The sequence below is a fragment of the Culex quinquefasciatus genome, chromosome 1 (genome assembly GCF_015732765.1).
Source record: "Culex quinquefasciatus strain JHB chromosome 1, VPISU_Cqui_1.0_pri_paternal, whole genome shotgun sequence".
NCBI lineage: Eukaryota > Metazoa > Arthropoda > Insecta > Diptera > Culicidae > Culex > Culex quinquefasciatus.
Window position 1 is genome coordinate 114,516,669 of NC_051861.1, and position 20,918 is coordinate 114,537,586.

The 20,918-nt window shown below is 37.5% G+C and overlaps 1 protein-coding gene across 4 annotated transcripts in view; it reads right to left on the reverse strand.

Annotated features, from left to right (window-relative positions):
- Positions 1 to 718: 718 nt before the first annotated feature.
- LOC6053042 (cytochrome P450 4c3) overlaps positions 719 to 20,918 on the reverse strand; it is a 53,506-nt gene continuing 33,306 nt past the window's right edge. For 3 of the 4 annotated variants that reach the window (XM_038249208.1, XM_038249207.1, XM_038249206.1), the window contains 4 exons: positions 3,571 to 3,686; positions 2,206 to 2,485; positions 2,074 to 2,143; positions 719 to 2,013 (listed from right to left, as the gene is read on the reverse strand). In XM_038249208.1, coding sequence (XP_038105136.1) covers positions 1,107 to 2,013; positions 2,074 to 2,143; positions 2,206 to 2,485; positions 3,571 to 3,654 — 1,341 coding nt within the window. In that variant the 5' untranslated portion in view covers positions 3,655 to 3,686 and the 3' untranslated portion in view covers positions 719 to 1,106. Of the gene's footprint in view, positions 2,014 to 2,073; positions 2,144 to 2,205; positions 2,486 to 3,570; positions 3,687 to 14,749; positions 15,068 to 20,918 lie in introns of those variants that run through there. The other variant, XM_038249205.1, reaches the window with a different exon arrangement.

Genomic DNA, 20,918 nt, shown 5'->3' on the forward strand with positions numbered 1-20,918 from the left:
GTTAAGCTGTGTAAGTTTTGCTCAGTGTGTGGTTTCAAGCTTTTGACAGCTGTCAGTCGTTCTGATTAGCGAATGAGGATTTGAGGATTAACAGATGCTCTAATTACTCATTTCTGAGTAAGTTCGGTTTTGATGAAAACTGAGTGATAATTAACGGACGTGTACTGGATTCTGGAAAGTTTTTTTACTCTATTTTGTGCCGGTTTCAAAATTCTGAGATTTTTTTTCTGTTTTATCAAGGTCAAAAAACGTGTCCGCGTGGTTTATGGATGTCCCAAAGCTATCGCGTAACACTGTGGGTTTTGTTAAATAGCTTCCTGTTGTCTCGGTATTTGCAAAAAAAGGATTCCAGCTGTCAAAATTGCTTGTTGTGCCCTTTTCAAATGTTGCGTCACACATTTTTTTATATTGTTTTTATTGTTTTTTAACTTTCGACGGTCAAATGAACTTTTTGTATATTAATTCATTGATCTTTTCTACATTTCAAAATGTTGGTCTATTTTTGCATTTGACAGCTGGCATTTTTGAGTGGATTTGACAACTTTGTTCATGTTGATCATGAGTTATTCGATGAAGGGGACGCCAACTAGGCTACAAACTACACTCAAACCCCGATGGTTTGACACCAACTGTTGTCAAACGAACGGGGTCACGTTTTAGTTTGACACCCCTTTTACACGGAGTTCACACACACTACCAAACGTTTGTTTTGATAGTGTGCGTGAGCGCCGTGTAAAAAGTGACAGTTCGTCACTTTTTAGTTTGACTTTGACCAACCAACGGGATACAAACTAAAAAAGTGTCAAACGAAAAAGTATCCAACCACCAGGGGGTTGAGTGTATTGACTGATGGCTAATTTCTTAACTATTTTTCGCTTGTTTGGCAGGTTAAGTGCCGATATGCCAACATTAGGTGCCCAATGGAAATAAATGCTTTTGCTCTACTAAAAAATGGGCTTTTCTCTTTTGGTGTTGCTTTCTTCTACAAAGAAACCCCAAATTCTGCGATATGATTATATTCGATACCCTCTAAAAGTCTTACTCTGTTGATCTCCAAATGACCCCCAGCGATCGAACTTATCTTCTAAAAAGAGCTAACCTTAACGCTACACCCTCCGACTAACCCTTATCCTCAACCCATCCCGTGGCCTCAGCACCAAATCCCCCAGCAAGCTCACATCCTCCCGTCGCTCGATCGCCTCAATCCGAAACTTCCTCAAAATAGTCGACAGCACCGTCTTCTCCTCCAACACCGCAAACTTCTGCCCAATACAGTTCCTCGCACCGGCACTGAACGGAATGTATGCGTACGGATGCCGTCCGGCCGAGTTCTCCGGCAGGAAGTTGTCCGGGTTGAACTTGTCGGGGTTCGGGAAGACCGCGGGATCGCGATGCAGCTGGTAGACCACGATCATAACGTTCGTCCCCGCGGGGATCGTGTACTGGTTGTGGATCTTGACGTCCTCCGCGAGCTTCCTCGCGATCATCGGGATACTCGGGTACAGCCGCAGGGTTTCCTTAAGGCACAGCTCCAGGTACTTCATCTCGTTGAGTTCCTGCATGGTGGGCATGCGATCGCGATCGCCGCCCATAATCTGGTCGATCTCGGCGAAGCAGCGATCCTGGATTGTCTGGTCGGTTCCGAGTAGGAGCAGCAGCCAGGCCATCGCTGCGGCCGTCGTGTCGTGGCCGCCGATCACGAACGTGTCCACCTCCTCGCGGACGTCCAGCAGGGTAAGCCCGTTGCCGTCGAGCGATCCCTCGATCAGCAGATCGAGGAAGGCCAGCTGCTTCCGGCGGAAGGGTTGATCGTCGTCGGCGTTGTTGTTGTTCAGATCGGTGGTTTGACGGCGTTTGAGAAGGGATTCGTGGCGATCGCGGATGACGCGATCGGAGAAGGAGTGCAGAACTTGGAGACACTCCTGGTGCTTGCGGTATTCGTCGGTCAGCTTGAAGATCACGTCCGGCTGGAGCCAGAACTTTTGGACGCGGTTGCGGATGATCTTGCCGATTCTGCGAAAGAAGAGATCGTGTAGTGATCAGTGATTGGGAGCTTGAGATCGGAGGGCTTACAGCTGGTGGGCTCGAACGTATTCCGAGTCGGAGTTGCGCTGGGCGTTGACGGGGATTCCCATGGCGGTTTCTGAAAAGGGATCAAACCGTTAGTTTTATGGTCAGTACTATACAAATTGCAGTAATCAGTACCACAAAAGACGTCCAGCGCGCACAGCGTGGTCAACGGGACCACGTCGAAGCCGGTCCGATTTCCAAGCTGTTCCTCCAGCTTCTCGGCCAGTATCAGCGCGTTCCGGTGGAAGATGGGGATGAAATCGGACAGGATCTTAAAGTGGAACGCTGGCGTAAGCGTTTTACGTCGCGGGTGCCAAATGCTGGCCGGAGACGTGAGCAGCCCGTTGCCCAGCCAGGGCTTCAGGAAGTCGTAGTCGGCGCTCTTCTCCACCTGGCGAGGATTGCTCAAGATGGGCTAGAAAATGAGCAGATTTATGCGTTAGGTTATTCAACATTATTTTTTGGAAATTTTCGAATGCAACTCTCCTTAAGCTTAACCCCTAACCCATAGGATCCAAAATCAAGTTTGTCAACAATGACACAGCACATTTTCGACCAAATCCCATAAAAACTAAACCTTGGTCAGGCCATCACGATACACGTGCCTTCCCATCGATTAAGTTGGTGGTGACATTCTGTCCAAAAAGCAAAATTTTATTAGCTTCGTTTCGTTACGTCATTCGAGGTCGGTGAACTTTAAACTTGACGTATTTAGTAAAATGAGCAGTCTGTTTGATTGTCATTTTAATTGGGCTGATCACGCTATCACGAGACGTCAACAAAATCTCAACAATGACGCACGTTCTATTTAGGTTGCTTAATTTAAGGTTGGCGATCAAAATTTGACCTACTTAGGTAAAAATTGTGTTTGATAACTAAATCAAGCCTTATGTCCGACAAAAAAACACAAATTTGACAGCTAGGTCCAAAATAGGACCATTCAACATATCAAAACCCTCCTACGATCTGCATCGCAGTAGGCCCAAAACTCGAACGATCGGGTAAAGGAAACGGTAAAATCGCCGATACGTCATCCAGCGACGACCTCTCTTGTGGCATGGGGCCCGGCGGCGGAGTTACATCGACGGAGATGCATTGTCAAGGTTGCGTGCATGTTTTTGGATGCTTTTTTGTTGTTGTTTTCCTCTCCGGATTCGTTGACATCTGTGCGTGCGTGCGTGGTGGACCGGTTTTCGGGGAGGTAAAACAGAGACAAAAACTTGACAAAAACAAAATAAAAGGTTTCGGGTAAGGGGCCGTATGGGTTGCTTTGTTGCGTATTTAATTGATTGAGGTTATGTTGGAAAACTTGATTTAGCTTTAGCACTCTACAATTCTTCAATAAAGTTAAAAAAAAATCCAAAACTTTGACGCTATCAACTCTGTTATCTAGCGTCTCAATTTTGAACTTTCATGCTGGACATTTTTTAACTCTTTTCGCACCGATTTAATCTTTGCTTCAAATTTATTCCGCGCATCTTTCCCAATAGGGTCACTCACCTCGGCGGCGCTCGCTTTGGAGATCAGCACGTACGGGAAGGGGCCGTTCCACGCCCGGCTGAGCCCGATCCGGCGGCCGTACATCTTCTGGGCGCTGACCACGCGGTCGAGGAAATCTGTCAAAAATGAAGAAATTTATTAAAGAGCATTCAACTACTAAATAAAACCGCCAAAGGAAACGCACGTTGAAATCAAACGTGCAAAGATGATCATTTTTGCAAGATAATAGGGTTCGGCACTTTTCGGCACTGGTTAGTGCTTGGTGGCTTGAGACAACAGTTGTCCTTGCTTAGCTTATATATATGTTTGAGAAGAAGAGTCAATAGTCTCGTAATGCACCTATTTTCAGACGTGCGGCTGTCATTGAATTTGAAATTTACAATTTGCAGTGCTAAACGAGCCTCCAATCCTTGTCGATATCCTGTAGACAAGTGAGGTAGGTCATGTCTCAAAATAGAACTAAATTTTGGCTGTTTATAGCCAATTTTGTCTGTAGAAATCTGAGTGCAAATCTAATTTTAACAGTTGTTTTATTGAGGTCAAATACTGACTCTCATACACATCGGTGCACGTCGAGACAACTTCCTGGACAAAGAAGTGCCTCCTAATGAACGAATGAATCCGGATAAAGGCCTGAAAGTAAAGCTAAACTTTCAAGCCCACTGTACAAAATAGTTCACAAAGATGTAAAACTATAACTCTAAGGATAAATGGAGAACGAAATCTTAACATTTCAACGGTTTTGGAGTATTTGAGGACCTTTTGGAAACAAAAATCGCTGCAGTTGGTGTTATATAAATGCCTTAAATGTACACATTTTACATTTAAAAAAAACTTAGGATGTCATTTATCCAAAATTCTGGATTTGGTCACTGTGGCCACCTAGAAACTGCTTAAAAGTTTTCTTTCTTACTTCTTACAAGTTTTGTTTGATTAAGCGCACATTTTTTATGAAGGAAAGGCAATCCGGATTAATTTTTGAAAATCTGTCTAAATTTTATACAATTTTTATTTCTTGACTTTGTTAATCGGACTGTTTGTTTCAATGTTTTAAAACTTGTGTTTTTGGAATTTTTAATCCGGTTGAAACTTTTTAGTGCCTTCAGTATGCCCAAAGAAGCCATTTTGCATCATTAGTTTGTCCATTTAATTTTCCATACAAATTTGGCAGCTGTCCATACAAAAATGTTTCATGAAAATTCATATAATATTGAACGTTTTGCCCTTTTAAAATGGAAGTCTTGTTTAAAAATAAAATAAAATATTGTTTTCAAAAAGATCGGAAAATTTCACGAATGTTTCACATTTTAACTTTGAAAATCGAACCATTAAGTTGCTGAGAAAAAATTAAAATTAAAAAATGTGACTATTTGCAAAAAAGTTACTTAAAAACGGCTATAACTTGAAAACAGTGCACTGTATCAAAATTTCATTAAAGAACTTTTTGATTGCATATTTAATTTTCTAATCTAATCTAATCTAATCAGACCCTAGCGCAGCCAATCTTTCGAAGGGATCCTGGAGAGTGCCTTAGGTTAGATGACGCCTAGCACTCTTCTTGTCATTTATTAACATTTGTAGTGCACCATTGCATCGGAATGCATTGAAACATCACAAGCGTTAAAGCGGCCAGGCCTACTGCGTAAAGCCGTATCGCAGAGATGACTCGTAATTGGGTTGAGTTTGAGCACTGAGTGTTCGAACAACAACACAATTCTGAATCGACAGGGGAGGAAGAAGCGTGGGGACACACCACCATACGCTCCGAGATTTTGGTTGTATTCGTTGGGAGCACCATGCTAAGAAGGTTTGGTACTCCGGGGGACTCTCTGGGATGAAACATTGTATTTCCACGAATGCCCTGGACACTATTTGCCGTGGTTATAGCGCCACAACTCGCTCTCTGTAACAGTATTCCTAATTCCAGTCTAAGCTCACCAAGTCGTCATGGCCTAGTGGTTAGCATTTTTGCTTACCAATCCAAAGGATGGGGGTTCGAACCCCACCTCGAGCGACTTTGATTTTTCGTTCATATTTATCATTTCTAATGGAGCATTTCCATTCGAGCAGTTTTTGCTTTTTTCTTCAATGTATTCCTTATGGGAGAACTGTCATTTCTACAACTCGAATCGAGTGCTCCATTTCTGTGTTCTAATCTTTCTCGTTGGGAGCAGATGGGCATCGAACCCAGAACCATTCGCTTACAAAGCGAACACCGTAACCAGTCAGCCACGGCAGCTCCTTTTGATTGCATGTTTAATTTTACATAGAAAAATGAAGTTGAAAATTTTTTGAGATCGGTATTTTTCACAACTCAGTCAAAGATTTTTTGCACAACCTGGACATTTCTGAAAAGTTGACATTTGGTGTCCTCTAAAACATATCAGAAAAGTGAAAAAATAAAAAATAGTGTTTTTTTTGCAAATCAAATTAAAAATCACCATTTTTTTACCGTGCATCATTTTTTCAGTGCAGTCCTTACCCATACCTATAACTTTGCCGAAGATACCAAAGCGCAAGGGTCCTGATTTTCGGTTCAATGAACAGAAACCACTCACTCATCGCCTATCCATTCGTCGCCTATTCTAACCCGCTAGCATTCATGAGCTACTGATACTCGCAAGCAGCCAGCGAGTGGCCCGAACTGTTCACTCAGCGAACAAATACATCGTGAAATTTTTTGCCTACTCCGTCGCTCGACGACGCTCACACACTACCATGCTCAGCGAAGAGCCATTCTCACAAAACGCCAGCGCGGCAGTCTTTTTGTTTTCCCGCCCTCAGTTTGCCACCAATTTGATTTTTTCTTGGTGGATGTTTCTTTGAATGGTGTCTTTAATGTTATGAAATCAAAATAAATGCACAATTTAATTGATAACATTGATTTTAGGCAACCCAAATCAATGAGTATAACGCAGCGCATCAGAGAAAAAATGTTTTCATTTCAGAGTGATCGGAGACGATCGGCCTGTCTGAACCGTTCGGCAGGGATGGTATTTACTCGTTTCCTCGCCGATGGCGAGGGCTTTTAGATATCGTCCCTCGCTCAAATCATCAAATTTTTGGCGTTCTCCCAAAACTGCATCAAGAGAGCGAAGCGAAAACGACGCCGATGAAATAGCGAGCAACGAACAAACCGATGCGTAAGACGGAAAAAAATCTCTCACACAGCCAGTCCCCTCGCTCTAAAAGCAAGAGAAAGAGCAATCGTGAAATTCTCTCGCCCGTAAGCCCTGTAGAAATGAGTTCATTTGTGTGCGTGAGCTCCAGTGTATGTATACAGCAATTTCGTGTGCGTGCCTCTCCGGTTGGAACGATAGTTCCATCGGAGCCAGCGAGAGGGTATTTCTCGTCGATGTGATGGGCTTTCGATATTCGCGATAGCAAGCCGACCATCACTCGGCTGCGAAAGAGAAGAGAAATTTTAAGAGACGAGGAACGCACCGAAATATACATCAATGATAGTGCGATGGTGATGGTTTACCTACCCTGCCCGAACACTCTCTTTTCTACTCTCCTTTCTCTCTCTGATCGGCTCAGTCTCCGAACGCCGTTCGGAGACTGAGCCGATCAGAGAGAGAAAGGAGAGTAGAAAAGAGAGTGTTCGGGAGCGAATGGTTTCAAAGTGACAAACAGTAGGAATTCATCAGGGCAGTATCGCGTCGCCTGCTATTTGTGCTCGCGAATGGAGTGGTTGATTTTGTGCAATCAGGACCCTTGCCAAAGCGATAGAAAAATTCCTTCAAAAGATATAGATGTTTGAATTTTCATTTATCATTTTTGAATGGACAGTTGCCAAATTTGAGTGGAAAATTATATGGGCAAACTAATGATGCAAAATGGCTTCTTTGGGCATACCGAAGGCACCAAAAAAGTTTCAGCCGGATTAAAAAATACAAAAAAAAACGATACTTAATCCACCCTTAGGTGGTTGGCGCCTTCCTCACATTTTTAGGGTGCTATCCAAAATGCAAAAAGTGCCTAAATAACTCTGAAGTGCTTATAACTTTTGATAGGGTTGTCAGATCTTCAATATTTTGGACGCGTTGGAAAGCTCTTTTGAATACCTATCCAACGATAGGCCGCATGAGAGATCCGGACAACGTTTTCATCAACATATCTGAGATCCGGCCTCCAAAAAGCGTATGAATGTCACTTAAGTGCTTATAACTTTTGATAGATTTGTCAGATCTTCAATGTCTTGATCGCGTTTGAAAGATGTTTTAAATACCTTTCTGAAAATGTATAGCATGACGGGGTTTCTTACAAAAACCACCCTTTTTACAATCTTCCGGACATTTGTTAAAATCGTTTTTTTAGCATAACTTTTGAAGTACTTAACTAAACTGCATAATTTTAATAGCGACTTATGGGACCCTAAGACGGATTGAATGAATCGAGTGACAATTTTTTGATCAACATCCCACCAAACACACAGACATTTGCTCAGAATTTGATTCTGAGTCGATAGGTATTCGTGAAGGTGGGTCTAGGAGGTCTAATTGAGAAGTTCATTTTTCGAGTGATTTTATAGCCTTTCCTCAGTAAGGTGAGGAAGGCAAAAACTTATGACCGAAATCTTAAAGAATAGTTTTTTTGTGATTTTTTTTTATTTTTTTCTTGAAAAAATATTTTTAAAATGAAAATGTTTGTTCCAAATGAAAAAAATGACCCTTCTGGGTGGATTTTTATGTCGAGTAACAAAAAATGCCAAAATTTTTCAAACTATTTCTATATTTTTTCGATTAAAAGTAAGAATTCGATCAAATCGGGCGTCCAATTTTAAATAAAAGTCTCTTTGACCCTAAATTTCCCAACCATCACCATTACAGGCACGAATATTAACCCTCTACTGCCCAAATTTCTTTTCGAATTTTTTATTTTTCCCGTGTTCAGGAGGCCATTTTGAGCATTTTTTGTTCTACGAAAAACTTAACTTCTCTTGTTTTAAATTTTTCTTGTTTCATTTTTAGTATTTTAATTTGCATTTATCTTGTTTAGTTAAGAGCGAGTTTTTCACCGATGTGAAACAGGTCGTATCGAGGTGCTCCGATTTGGATGAAACTTTCAGGGTTTGTTTGTCTATACATGAGATGAACTCATGCCAAATATGAGCCCTCTACGACAAAGGGAAGTGGGGTAAAACGGACTTTGAAGTTTGAGGTCCAAAAAACATGAAAAATCTTAAAATTGCTCGCATTTCCGTAAAACTTCATCAATTCCAACTCTCTTAGATGCATTCGAATGGTCTTTTGAAGCCCTTCAAAACGTGCTATAGACATCCAGGATTGGTTTGACTTTTTCTCATAGCTTTTGCAAATTACTGTTAAAAATGGATTTTTTTAAAACCTTAATAACTTTTCCCAACAGCCTCCAACACCCATACTCCCATAGGTCAAAAGTTAGGGAATTTCATGGACTATAAGCCTACGGTATTAACTTTTTGGCCAATTGCAGTCGTCTCATAGTTTTACGGTTTTTCTAGAACAAAAATTTTAAAACGTTAGTTTTTGCCCTGTATGCCGAGAAGACGGCACTTTTTGGTCTCAATTTTGACATATTCGGAATCCTCAGAAAATTTTACATTAGGTTGAGGTGTTGTAATTTTGAATTTGATTGTAAAAAATGCCATTTAGAATTAATTAAAATATTATTTAGCATTTTGTCGGATTAAGGGTAAAACAAGTTTTCGCCTACTTGATACAGCATTTGACGTATTGATCATAGGGTAAATAAGATCTAATTCTTTTTTCAAAAATGTTTTATTTAATTATTTTTTAAAGCAATATTACAACTCCAATACTTCTAACTTACGTGAAATTGTCCGAGGATTCCGAGTATGACAAAATTGAGACCAAAAAGTGCCGTCTTCTCGGCATACAGGCCAAAAACTAACGTTTTAAAATTTTTGTTCTAGAAAAACCGTAAAACTATGAGACGACTGCAATTGGCCAAAAAGTTAATACCGTAGGCTTATAGTCCATGAAATTCCCTAACTTTTGACCTATGGGAGTATGGGTGTTGGAGGCTGTTGGGAAAAGTTATTAAGGTTTTAAAAAAATCCATTTTTAACAGTAATTTGCAAAAGCTATGAGAAAAAGTCAAACCAATCCTGGATGTCTATAGCACGTTTTGAAGGGCTTCAAAAGACCATTCGAATGCATCTAAGAGAGTTGGAATTGATGAAGTTTTACGGAAATGCGAGCAATTTTAAGATTTTTCATGTTTTTTGGACCTCAAACTTCAAAGTCCGTTTTACCCCACTTCCCTTTGTCGTAGAGGGCTCATATTTGGCATGAGTTCATCTCATGTATAGACAAACAAACCCTGAAAGTTTCATCCAAATCGAAGCACCTCGATACGACCTCTAGAACAAACCGAGCAGAATCTACAAATACTGCCTCTTAATGTTTGTTTTGAATAGCATTTTACCTATTCTACCACCTCCTAGCTTTACATTTTGCCTATCTTATTTGTTCATGTTTTTACAGTCGCCTTTTTAAATTTTTAGCTTGTTTTTCACATTTTCTGCTATAAAATGGCACCATTATTATTCAAATTGTAAAAAAATGCGTAAAGGCAAAGTCTTGGAGGGACACTAGAAAAATTACTGCATACTTCTTTTTACTTAAATTTTAGGAAATGTTAGTAAGAGCCACAGCCAAAGTTGACGCCAAAAAAATTACATTTTTTAAAACATTGGCAAAGTCACGAAAAAAACGAAACTATTGGCACTACGCCCCCCGGGGCATGGCCTTCCTCTAACGTGGGATTTCTGCTCCAGCGCCTCTGACGAGACAGGAGAAACCGGGACCGACGTTTTACTTCACCATCCGATAGAAGCTCAGTGGATAAGGCGGGAATCGAACCCGCGTCTCATAGCATCATCGGGATTGGCAGCCGAAGCCGCTACCCCTGCGCCACGAGACCCACGAGACCCCCAAAGTCACATAAACAAGTAAAACTTCCAACCCATAAATTTTCAAAAATTTTAAGAGCTCTTCTTTCCAATACATTTTAAAGATCAAAAACTGGTTGAAAATGGACTTTTTGCGATTTTTAAATCGAAGCTCGTCTAAAGGAAGGGTTGGGTTGTAGAGAGTTAAAAAATGGAGCAGCACGAGATATTGAAAAATGGGGCTCGTATTCGTGATCAGCGACAAAAATTACTCCTTAGGACAAAGTTTCATGCAAATCAAAGAAGGATCGGGCAACTTTTTTTATTTCGTGTGAGTTGATGGAGAATTACTCCAATATACGTGTTTTATATCTTTTCAAAATTTTAGTCTTGATTTTTAACTTTCCATTTTGTTTCTAGAAGAGAGCCGAAAAATTTACAAAATTGTCATTTCTTTACATAAAAAATCGAACCAATAGTTTAAGAGATGAAAATAAAGGGTTGTTAATGATACTGGAAAAATTCCATTTTCACTTAATTTAACACTCTAAGGCTCGGGTATTCATTTGACCCCTATTTTTTTCTTAGATATCTTATAACTTTTGGTAGAATTGGCCAAATTGGATGCTTCCGGTTTCAAAAGATCCAGATTTGTTTATTTTTTAACTGTCAGATGGGGGATAATAATTATCCATTTTAACTGGAGATATTCCGGATTCCGTTGGGGTACCTCGGTCCTCCTATATTTGAGTATTTGGTCAATACAACAATATTTTTTCATCAAAACAATGTCGGAAACGATACAAAACATTAACATTATTAACAAATCACTAAAACATCAAATCAAATTACTCGCTCTACAAAATTGCCTTGGCGTTCACTATTGCGAGATTCCTACTCGAAACTAGGTGTCCGAAGGCTTGATTATTGAGGCAATTTAAAACCTCTTTTTACATCTAAGTTTCCATCCACCCCGGGATTCTAACTGACGACCTTTGGATTGTAAGTCCATGCTTAAATACGGTTTCCAAGAAATTAAACATTAAGTGATAAAAAGCCAAATAGAAAAATCGGGAAGTTTGCCTTATACCATTTTATCTAAATAGTCCTAATCATTGCCTACAAATTCACCGAAGCCACCAAATTGATCAGAAAATCTCTTCTCAGGATACAGCTTTTCAAATATTAACATGCTCAATTGAAATAAATAACAAATTTAAAATAAATCTTGTTTTCAAATCTGAAAAATAGGTTTGGAATAAATTAAATTAAATCTACTTATGGCTTGGTAGAAAATAAGGTTGGTTCACTATCGAGGTGTTTCAGATAACCTAGATTTTGAAACTGATTTTTTAAAGTGAAATCCGCTGATTCCGCTTTGTGAGGATCGTACACAGCAAAAAAATCTGATGGTAAAATCGCATGCAAAAGCATGCACATCACCTTCGTCTAAATAAACACTTAATATTACACACTGCATTTTCCTTTTTTTACAAACATAAAAAAAAGTTGCAACCGACGGGATTCAAACCTAGCACCAACAGTAAGGACTGGCGCCTTAGCCCACTCGGCCATCAGACCGATGAATAGTTGTAAGGATAAACGCATATATGAGCTTGGCATTTCGGTCAAGTAGGTTTCCCATTAGGTTTTACAGCGTGACGTCACGAGCGCACACGCACACACATTTTTACTGAGACACACGTGCAAAAAATGTAAACAGTGCAGCCAAGCTGTCAAATTTCTAACCTCCAAATCGAGTCGGCGTAAAACCTAATACTGATGGGCTACATATTTCAGGGCGTAAAATCACATAAAATTGCATAAAATGATGCAATATTTATTTTACACCCAGGCCTTTTACACGCAGCTGGATTACTACTTTTTTAGCTGTGTAGCGAGATCGGACGTGAAATTTGATCGGTGCCGGAAATTTGACGTTTTTCTTCGGTTTGGAGTTTTTTTTTCATTGGCAAATTCCAAGAAAGTTTCTGATAATTTTTTTCGGATTTGTTTGTGCTGTAAGTGAATCTACATGCTGAAGACAAAACCGTTCCGGCAAAACAAGAAGTTGTTCACAACCCGCGGATGCCTGGATTCGATGAGGTTCTACAGAAACAACAGCATAGTATTCGATGTATATTCGGTTTGTCGAATGCTTTGGAGACCCTGGTGAGATCCTTCCATACGTTTTTTTGCTAGATAATTCATACTATATTCTATTTATCATATCATATCCTTCCTACCCCACCCCATCTACCATGTCCTTAGTCTAAATTCCACCCCCCCTCTTTCTCCCCTCCTTAAATAATAATAATTACTTGCTAAATTCACACTTACACACCCAACCACAACTCATTCGGAGCGTTTGGTACGGTATGTCCACGCATCCTTCCTCCCCTGTTGATTCTGGGAAATGAGATCCGTTCTCAGAATCTGTCTCTGCGGTTAATGCAACGCAGTAATGTTTTGCAATACATGTTTGGGGTTACTCGGATGTAATGCAATCATTAATACTGACAAGAAAGGATTTGGGGCGTAATCTAACCACAAGTTCTTCCAGGATGCTTTTATCGGACTGGCTGCGCTTGTGTTCGATTAGATTAGATTAGATTAGATTAAATCCGCTGATTCCGCTTTGTGAATGCGTCCCCAATACTCTTGATGGGGTACGAGAATGTTTTTTTTATTCAGATTTTCCGAACTACCCTAACTTTTTCCATTTGCAACAAGTCTTCCAAATGCACAATTTTTCTGGAAATCAAATTTCAAAAATTAAACAATTTTTTTCAAATATTTGAAAAGTGGCTACTTTGAATTACGTCACAATTTCTTTTTGAAGTGATTTAAATTTAATAATTTTATTTTTAAGAACAATACATTGAACATATTTAAAAAAAATCCAATACATGGGTAATTCTCTACCAACTCACACGAAATCGACCCCTCTTCGATTTGCGTGAAACTTTGTCCTAAGGGGTAACTTTTGTCCCTGATCACGAATCCGAGGTCCGTTTTTTGATATCTCGTGACGGAGGGGCGGTACGACCCCTTCCATTTTTGAACATGCGAAAAAAGAGGTGTTTTTCAACAATTTGCAGCCTGAAACGGTGATGAGATAGAAATTTGGTGTCAAAGGGACTTTTATGTAAAATTAGACGCCCGATTTGATGGCGTACTCAGAATTCCGAAAAAACGTATTTTCATCGAAAAAACACTAAAAAGTTTTAAAAATTCTCCCATTTTCCGTTACTCGACTGTAAAAATTTTGGAACATGTCATTTTATGGGAAATTTAATGTACTTTTCGAATCTACATTGTCCCAGAAGGGTCATTTTTCATTTAGAACAAAATTTTTCATTTTAAAATTTCGTGTTTTTCTAACTTTGCAGGGTTATTTTTTAGAGTGTAACAATGTTCTACAAAGTTGTAGAGCAGACAATTACAAAATTTTGATGTATAGACATAAGGGTTTGCTTATAAACATCACGAGTTATCGCGATTTTACGAAAAAAAGTTTTGAAAAAGTTAATTTTTGCGTTTCTCTTTGTTTCGTCGTCCGTGTCTGTCGCGGGTGACCATGAATGGCCATGATCGATGACGACCAACTTTTTCAAAACTTTTTTTCGTAAAATCGCGATAACTCGTGATGGTTATAAGCAAACCCCTTATGTCTATATATCAAAATTTTTGCAATTGTCTGCTCTACAACTTTGTGGAACATTGTTACACTCTAAAAAATAACCCTGCAAAGTTAGAAAAAACACGAAATTTTAAAATGAAAAATTTTGTTCTAAATGAAAAAATGACCCTTCTGGGACAATGTAGATTCGAAAAGTACATTAAATTTCCCATAAAATGACATGTTCCAAAATTTTTTACAGTCGAGTAACGGAAAATGGGAGAATTTTAAAACTTTTTAGTGTTTTTTCGATAAAAATACGTTTATTCGGAATTCTGAGTACGCCATCAAATCGGGCGTCTAATTTTACACAAAAGTCCCTTTGACACCAAATTTCTATCTCATCACCGTTTCAGGCTGCAAATTATTGAAAAACACCTCTTTTTCACATGTTCAAAAATGGAAGGGTCGTACCGCCCTCCGTCACGAGATATCAAAAAACGGACCTCGGATTCGTGATCAGGGACAAAAGTTACCCCTTAGGACAAAGTTTCACGCAAATCGAAGAGGGGTCGGGGCAACTGCTGTGTGAGTTGGCGGAGAATTACCCATAAAAAGTTAATCGTAGAAATCAACGGATTTCCCCACATTCCACTCACCATCCTTGCTGCCCAGGCTGACCTGCAGCCCGTTCCCAATCAGTGGCAGACTGTACGGTCCCGGCAGCTTGTTGATGTGGTACTCCAGCTTTGCTAGCCGCTTCCGGTAGGTGACATACGCTCCAACGATCATCACCAGAATGACCGTGGTGACCGGCGACAGCACGCTGAGCAGATTTGCGATCTTGGCCGCCACCAGGTGGACATCCAGCAGGTTGACACTCACGATTGATTTCATTTTTTGAGATTTTCTGATCACTTTTAAAGATTCTTATGAATTTTAGATTTTCTTCCTTTTAGAACAAATCTAAATCACAATGTCACATGTCACCCGCGTTGCATAACCTCAATTCTTGATGCATTCAAAACTCATCACAGAAGACTTCAATTAGCAATTCACTAATCGATCTCAATGTATTACTTAACGCCCAACAACTAAGATATCAACCAACTAGCCGCTACTAAAAAAAATTCGGCGCGCGTGCGCTCCTCGACTTGTCAGTCGGAACTGGCGATCGCGGTCCGATATTGGACAGATGAAACCCGCCAAAAAATCGCGACGTCTTCAGCATAGAAGAGCGATAGGTGAATCAAATTAAGACGAAGAAGTAGCCGCAGCAACTATGTTGGGGTGTTAAACGGCAACCTTCAAAACATAACCAAAATTTGCAGGTTTTTTTTTTTTTTATTTGGTGGAGGTGGAAATCGCGCTGACCAGTTGGGTGAATTTGATGTCGTGATGTTATCTGAATTGTTTTGTTGAAAGGGGTAGAAAAAAGAAAAAAGAAAAGTTTTGTGAAATTCTTTTAGATTTTACCAAGATCTCGAATTTTATTTGATTATTTTTACTCAATTTATATTTTTTTCTTTTTTTCTAAATCTGATTGCTAAATAAATCAATAAGTCCAATATTTTTTACATTAATTTTATTTAAAAAAAAATTAGAATACAAATATTCCAGATAAATACATTGAATTCAATTAATCAAATTAAAAAAAATCTTTAAAAAATAATTTCAGAATTATTTAATTAAGATTTAAATATTATGACACTGCAAGGTGAACCCATCAAATTATCAAAAAAAAACAAGCCTCAAATGACGTCTATCGCAAATCTGCAGCCTCCCCCTTAATTTAGAGCAACTTGGGCATGAGAACGAAGGCAAACGACAATGTTTGCAAACAAAAGCCAACGGTGACGTCAAAGTGTGTAAATGAGCTCAAAAGTGCAACCATGCTGTGAAAATCACACGCATTTTTATGCTTTGATTGTATTTTTGGGTGTTCCATTTGTAATAAGTCGTCATGGGAATTTGTAAATGAGTAACAATATTTTAAACTGAAATTTTATTGAAAATTTCATTAGTTTAGATCTAAATAATCAGTATTTGCCACATTTTTTAAGTGCAATTTTGTTTGCACAAAATTTGAAATTGAACCTTTTTTGAAAGGTTAATCCAATCCATTTGCAAAAGTTGTTTTTCAATAAAATGTTGCATGTGTCAAATGACGTCAATCGATCAAGTTGTTGCTGATTGTAGAATCGTTTTTTAAAAGGTTCAAATGGAAACATATATTTTGAAAACATCTAAGTTTGACACGCAGTTTAAAAATAATTTGAAATATTCTTCAAAAATGAAAAAAAAAAATAATTTTATAAATCGATTTCCTTCAAATAAATTATAAATTCAATACAAAAATCTCTGTTCAACATTACGCCTGAAGCCTTTTGACCTTACCATAAAGCCGTTGACACGTAAACCTCCAAGTTAACCCTCAACAGCACAGTTCTTCGCCGTCTTTTTTTTTTTCAAAAAATCAAAAAAGGCCAACCCCGCAAAGATTTGCATTCCCAATTACATAATTTCGTTCGAAAACCCCGTCGCAAACGGATGAATGACCGCGCGCGTCATGAATAATTGAATTGTTTTTTATTTGAAAGATGTTTTGTAGCCAGACAGGTTTGGCCGGCGTGTAGTAACATTGACCTTGGGCTAGATCTTCGGGATTTTGTGCGGCAGATTCCGCGCGCCAATCAGCCGGATTATCATGAATATTGATAAGGGCAAAAAGTCGCAAAATCAGCTGAATCGATGGCCGAAGATGACGGGGTGAAAAAAGTGACAGTTTAAAAGATTAGGGTCAGAAGCTGGTTTTGTTTGTAAACAAAATTTGTAAAATTTGTTGAAAACAAATTGAACGAATTAAACATTTAACCGAAATGCCACAAAGTAAATAGAATGTATCTCTCCATCCGATCCTGATGATTTGAAATCGAAAGGTAGACCCCAAACTTTACAGCTTCTGCTAGTTGACAATGAATGGCAAGAGGTTTTGATGCCACGCTACCTTCGTGCCGTACTAAAACGTCAAAATCTTGATCACGTTAATGGCCGACAAAAGCCTAAAACTTTAAAGGAAGCCCTCATTTGTACCGTTGATTTTTTACGAGTTTTGGCGCACTTTTTGAGCGGTGGAAATGGAAGATGCATCGATCACCCTTTTAAATTGCCGACGTCAACGAGCTGTCATTGCGTGTCAAGGTTTTGGAGGCTTGAAGGTGGCGTACAGTACACGCTCATTCCAAAATATCGTATTTTAGTGTTTCTTTTTTTCTCTCAAATTTTGACGAAGCCGAACCTGTTTGGCAATGAGTAGGGCGAGCGATTTTTCACGGCAATAAAAAGTGGCATTTACAAATTATTGTAATTTTACGGCTCTCTTAAATTTCCTTCGCAAAAAAACTTATTTCAGATTAATTGTGGACAGGAAAGATGAAATAGTAAGCAGTATAAACAAACATCATTGCAAAATAAAAATTCTGTGAAACTTTGTACAATTTTCATCAGCTCAATTAACGATTCGATTTTACTACGATTCTAATAGTTCAAATTGCTAAAGTATCTGCAAAATGAAGCACATCCTAAACAACAGATTCACCAAAAGTACAATTTGTAGAATAAATGAAATTTAAATGCTCTAAAAAAAAAAATTGGCAAAATTCCATTTGAAGCAGCTTTTTGCCTTTCTTACTCAAGAAAGGTAAAGGATTTGCTGTGGCCCTAAATAAAGATCAATCTTCGTAACCCGATCATTTCTCGAGAAATATCCTTTGGTAAAATTTACAAAAAAAAAAAAACATTGCAAAATACTACACGATTTTTTTTTCAAATTTTCATCAAATTGTACATGTCTGGTATTTTACACCAAATTGAATAAAAACTTCCTCCTACAAAAATTATTAATTTTTATGTAATTTTCCTCACGTTTAAAGTGATTTTACAATGAATAAGATCAAACTGCGTTGCGTTTTCTTTCTTTGAAGCTTTGGAAAACGTTTTTTCACATTTTTCTTGAATTTTTAAATTCTTATCCAATCATTTGTAAACAATTTAAAATTCTTTGCACAACGTTTATTTCTGCATTTGAATCGTTTAGGACTTTTTTAGAAATTTTACTAAGGCTAGTTTAAATTTTATTCAAAGTTTTTGTCACCCTTTTTTAGCCTTTTTTTAATTAACAATAAATTATCAACATTTTTTAAAACATTATAACAAACAAAATATTCAAAATTAGTTCTAAATTTGCCATGCCATTATTAGAAACTGGTACCAAAATGCCAGATGAAAATTTGAAATGTAATTTTTAAACTATGGCAGGTTGGCTAAACTGTATTGCATAGGAGCAGTTCTCTCAGATTTCAGTCATTCGATTTTTTTGTATTTTTTTATCCGACTGAAACTTTTTTGGTGCCTTCGATATGCCCAAAGAAGCCATTTTGCATCATTAGTTTGTCCCTATAATTTTCCATACAAATTCGGCAGCTGATGTAAGAAATTTCAAAAATCTGTAACTTTTGAAGAAATTTTTTGATCGATTTGGTGTCTTGGGCAAAGTTGTAGGTATGTATATGGACTACACTGGAAAAAATGATACACGGCAAAACATGATGATTTTTAATTTCACTTTTTGTTACTTAAACTTGATTTGCATAAAAAAACACTATTTTAATTTTTTTTTATTTTCTCTAAGGAAATCAAATGCCAACTTTTCAGAAATTTCCAGAATGGGCAAAAATCTTTGACCAATTCATAATTTTTCAAACAATACAGATTTTTTAAAAAAATCTAAATATTGGTCGCAAAAAATTTTCAACTTCATTATTCGATGTAAAATCAAATTTGCAATCAAAAAGTACTTTAGTGAAATTTTGATAAAGTGCATCGTTTTCAAGTTAAGGCCATTTTCAGGTAACTTTTTTGAAAATAGTCGCAGGTTTTCATTTTTTAAAATTAGTGCACATGTTTGCCCACTTTTGAGAAACACATTTTTGAAAAGCTGAGAAAATTCTCTAATAATATAGAGAATCTCTAAAATATAGAGAAATTTCTCAGCCTTTCAAAATATGTTTATCAAAAGTGGACAAACATGTGCACTAATTTAAAAAAATGAAAAAGTGCGACTATTTACAAAAAAGTTACCAAAAACTGGCCTTAACTTGAAAACAGTGCACTTTATCAAAATTTCACTGAATTACTTTTTGATTGCAAATTTGACTTGACATCGAAAAATGAAGTTGAAAAATTTTTGCGACCAATATTACGATTTTTTGAAAAACCAGTATTGATTCAATAATTCATGACCTGCACAACCTGGAAATTTCTGAAAAGTTGGCATTTAATGTCCTCTAAAACATATCAAAAAATGAAAAAAATAGTGTTTTTTTGCAAATCAAGTTTTAGTGATAAAAAATTCAATAAAAAATCACCAATTTTTTTTTTACCGTTCATCATTTTTTTCAGTGTAGTCCATATCCATACCTACAACTTTGCTGAAGACACCAAATCGATCAAAAAATTCTCCCATAAGATACAGTTTTTTGAATTTTCATACATCGTTTCTGTATGGACAACTGCCAAATTTGTATGAAAAATTATATGGACAAACTAATGATGCAAAATGGCTTCTTTGGGCATACCGAAGGCACCAAAAAAGTTTCAGTCGGATTAAAAAATACAAAAATTAAAATTCTAAAAAAGACCGATTTCGTACAGAACTGCTCATAGGTAAACGGAGAAAACTAAATGTTCTACAATAAAATATGTAATCATTCATAAATGTTAAATTACCATGTTTTTTTCTAACTCAGTAAAGAATTATTGCAGTGCTAATTTTTCAGAAGGACATTTTTTTATCGGAATATTATAATAAATAATAAATGTGATTTTTATTGAAACTTGGACAAAATTACATTACTCTGATCTTGACTTATTTTATTTTTTTTTTAACACTGGAACGCCGAACGCATGTCCAACTTACACGGACGCCCAAGCCTCCAAAAAAGGTGGAACGGTAACTTCAACTCGCTGGTTCTCGGGCATAACTCAACCAATTGGGACGATTCTTGTTTCCAGTGATTTGTTAGGATGTCTAGATGATTCTAGAACTTTGCAGAACTTAATTTGATCAAATCTGCAATTTTTGCGACCAAAAACATCGTTTCACCTTTTTTTACACAACTGCCTCCGTGGAATTTTTGGCGAATTTTTTTTTACACGCGAAAACAAAAGTTGGAACGATGTTTTTGGTCGCAAAATTTACAGATTTGGTCAAATTAAGTTCTGCAAAGTTCTAGAAGCATCTAGACATCCTAACAAATCACTGGAAAGAAGAATCATCTTTATTGGTTGAGTTATGCCCGAGAATCATTGAGTTAAAGTTACCGTTCCAACTTTTGTGGAGCCTTGGGCGTTGAAATGTTAATGTAAATTCGAACCAAATATTGGAGTTTATGTGAAATTTACAAAAACGTTATGTTAAAATTACCCAAAATCAATTTCGTAGGAATCTCATTTGAAAGCTAAATTCTAGTGTAGATGTTGGTGTCAAAATTAAAATGATTTTTTTTTTTAAAAAAAACATACTTAAAAATATCTTAATGAAGTGTTTTTCACAGAAAGATAGTTTTGAGTTGATTCCAATTTTTTTTGGTTTTATTCATTAAAAGTTTAAGTTTTTTTTCACACAAAGAAGTGAAATGATGTGAACATAAGAGAAACAAGTAGCATTAAAATTTTACAAAAAATACTTTAAATTGAATGATTAAGGTTGAGCAGGCAAAAAGGATAGCAGGAAAAAGTAAACGCTCTTAAAACGACACATTTCAGCTT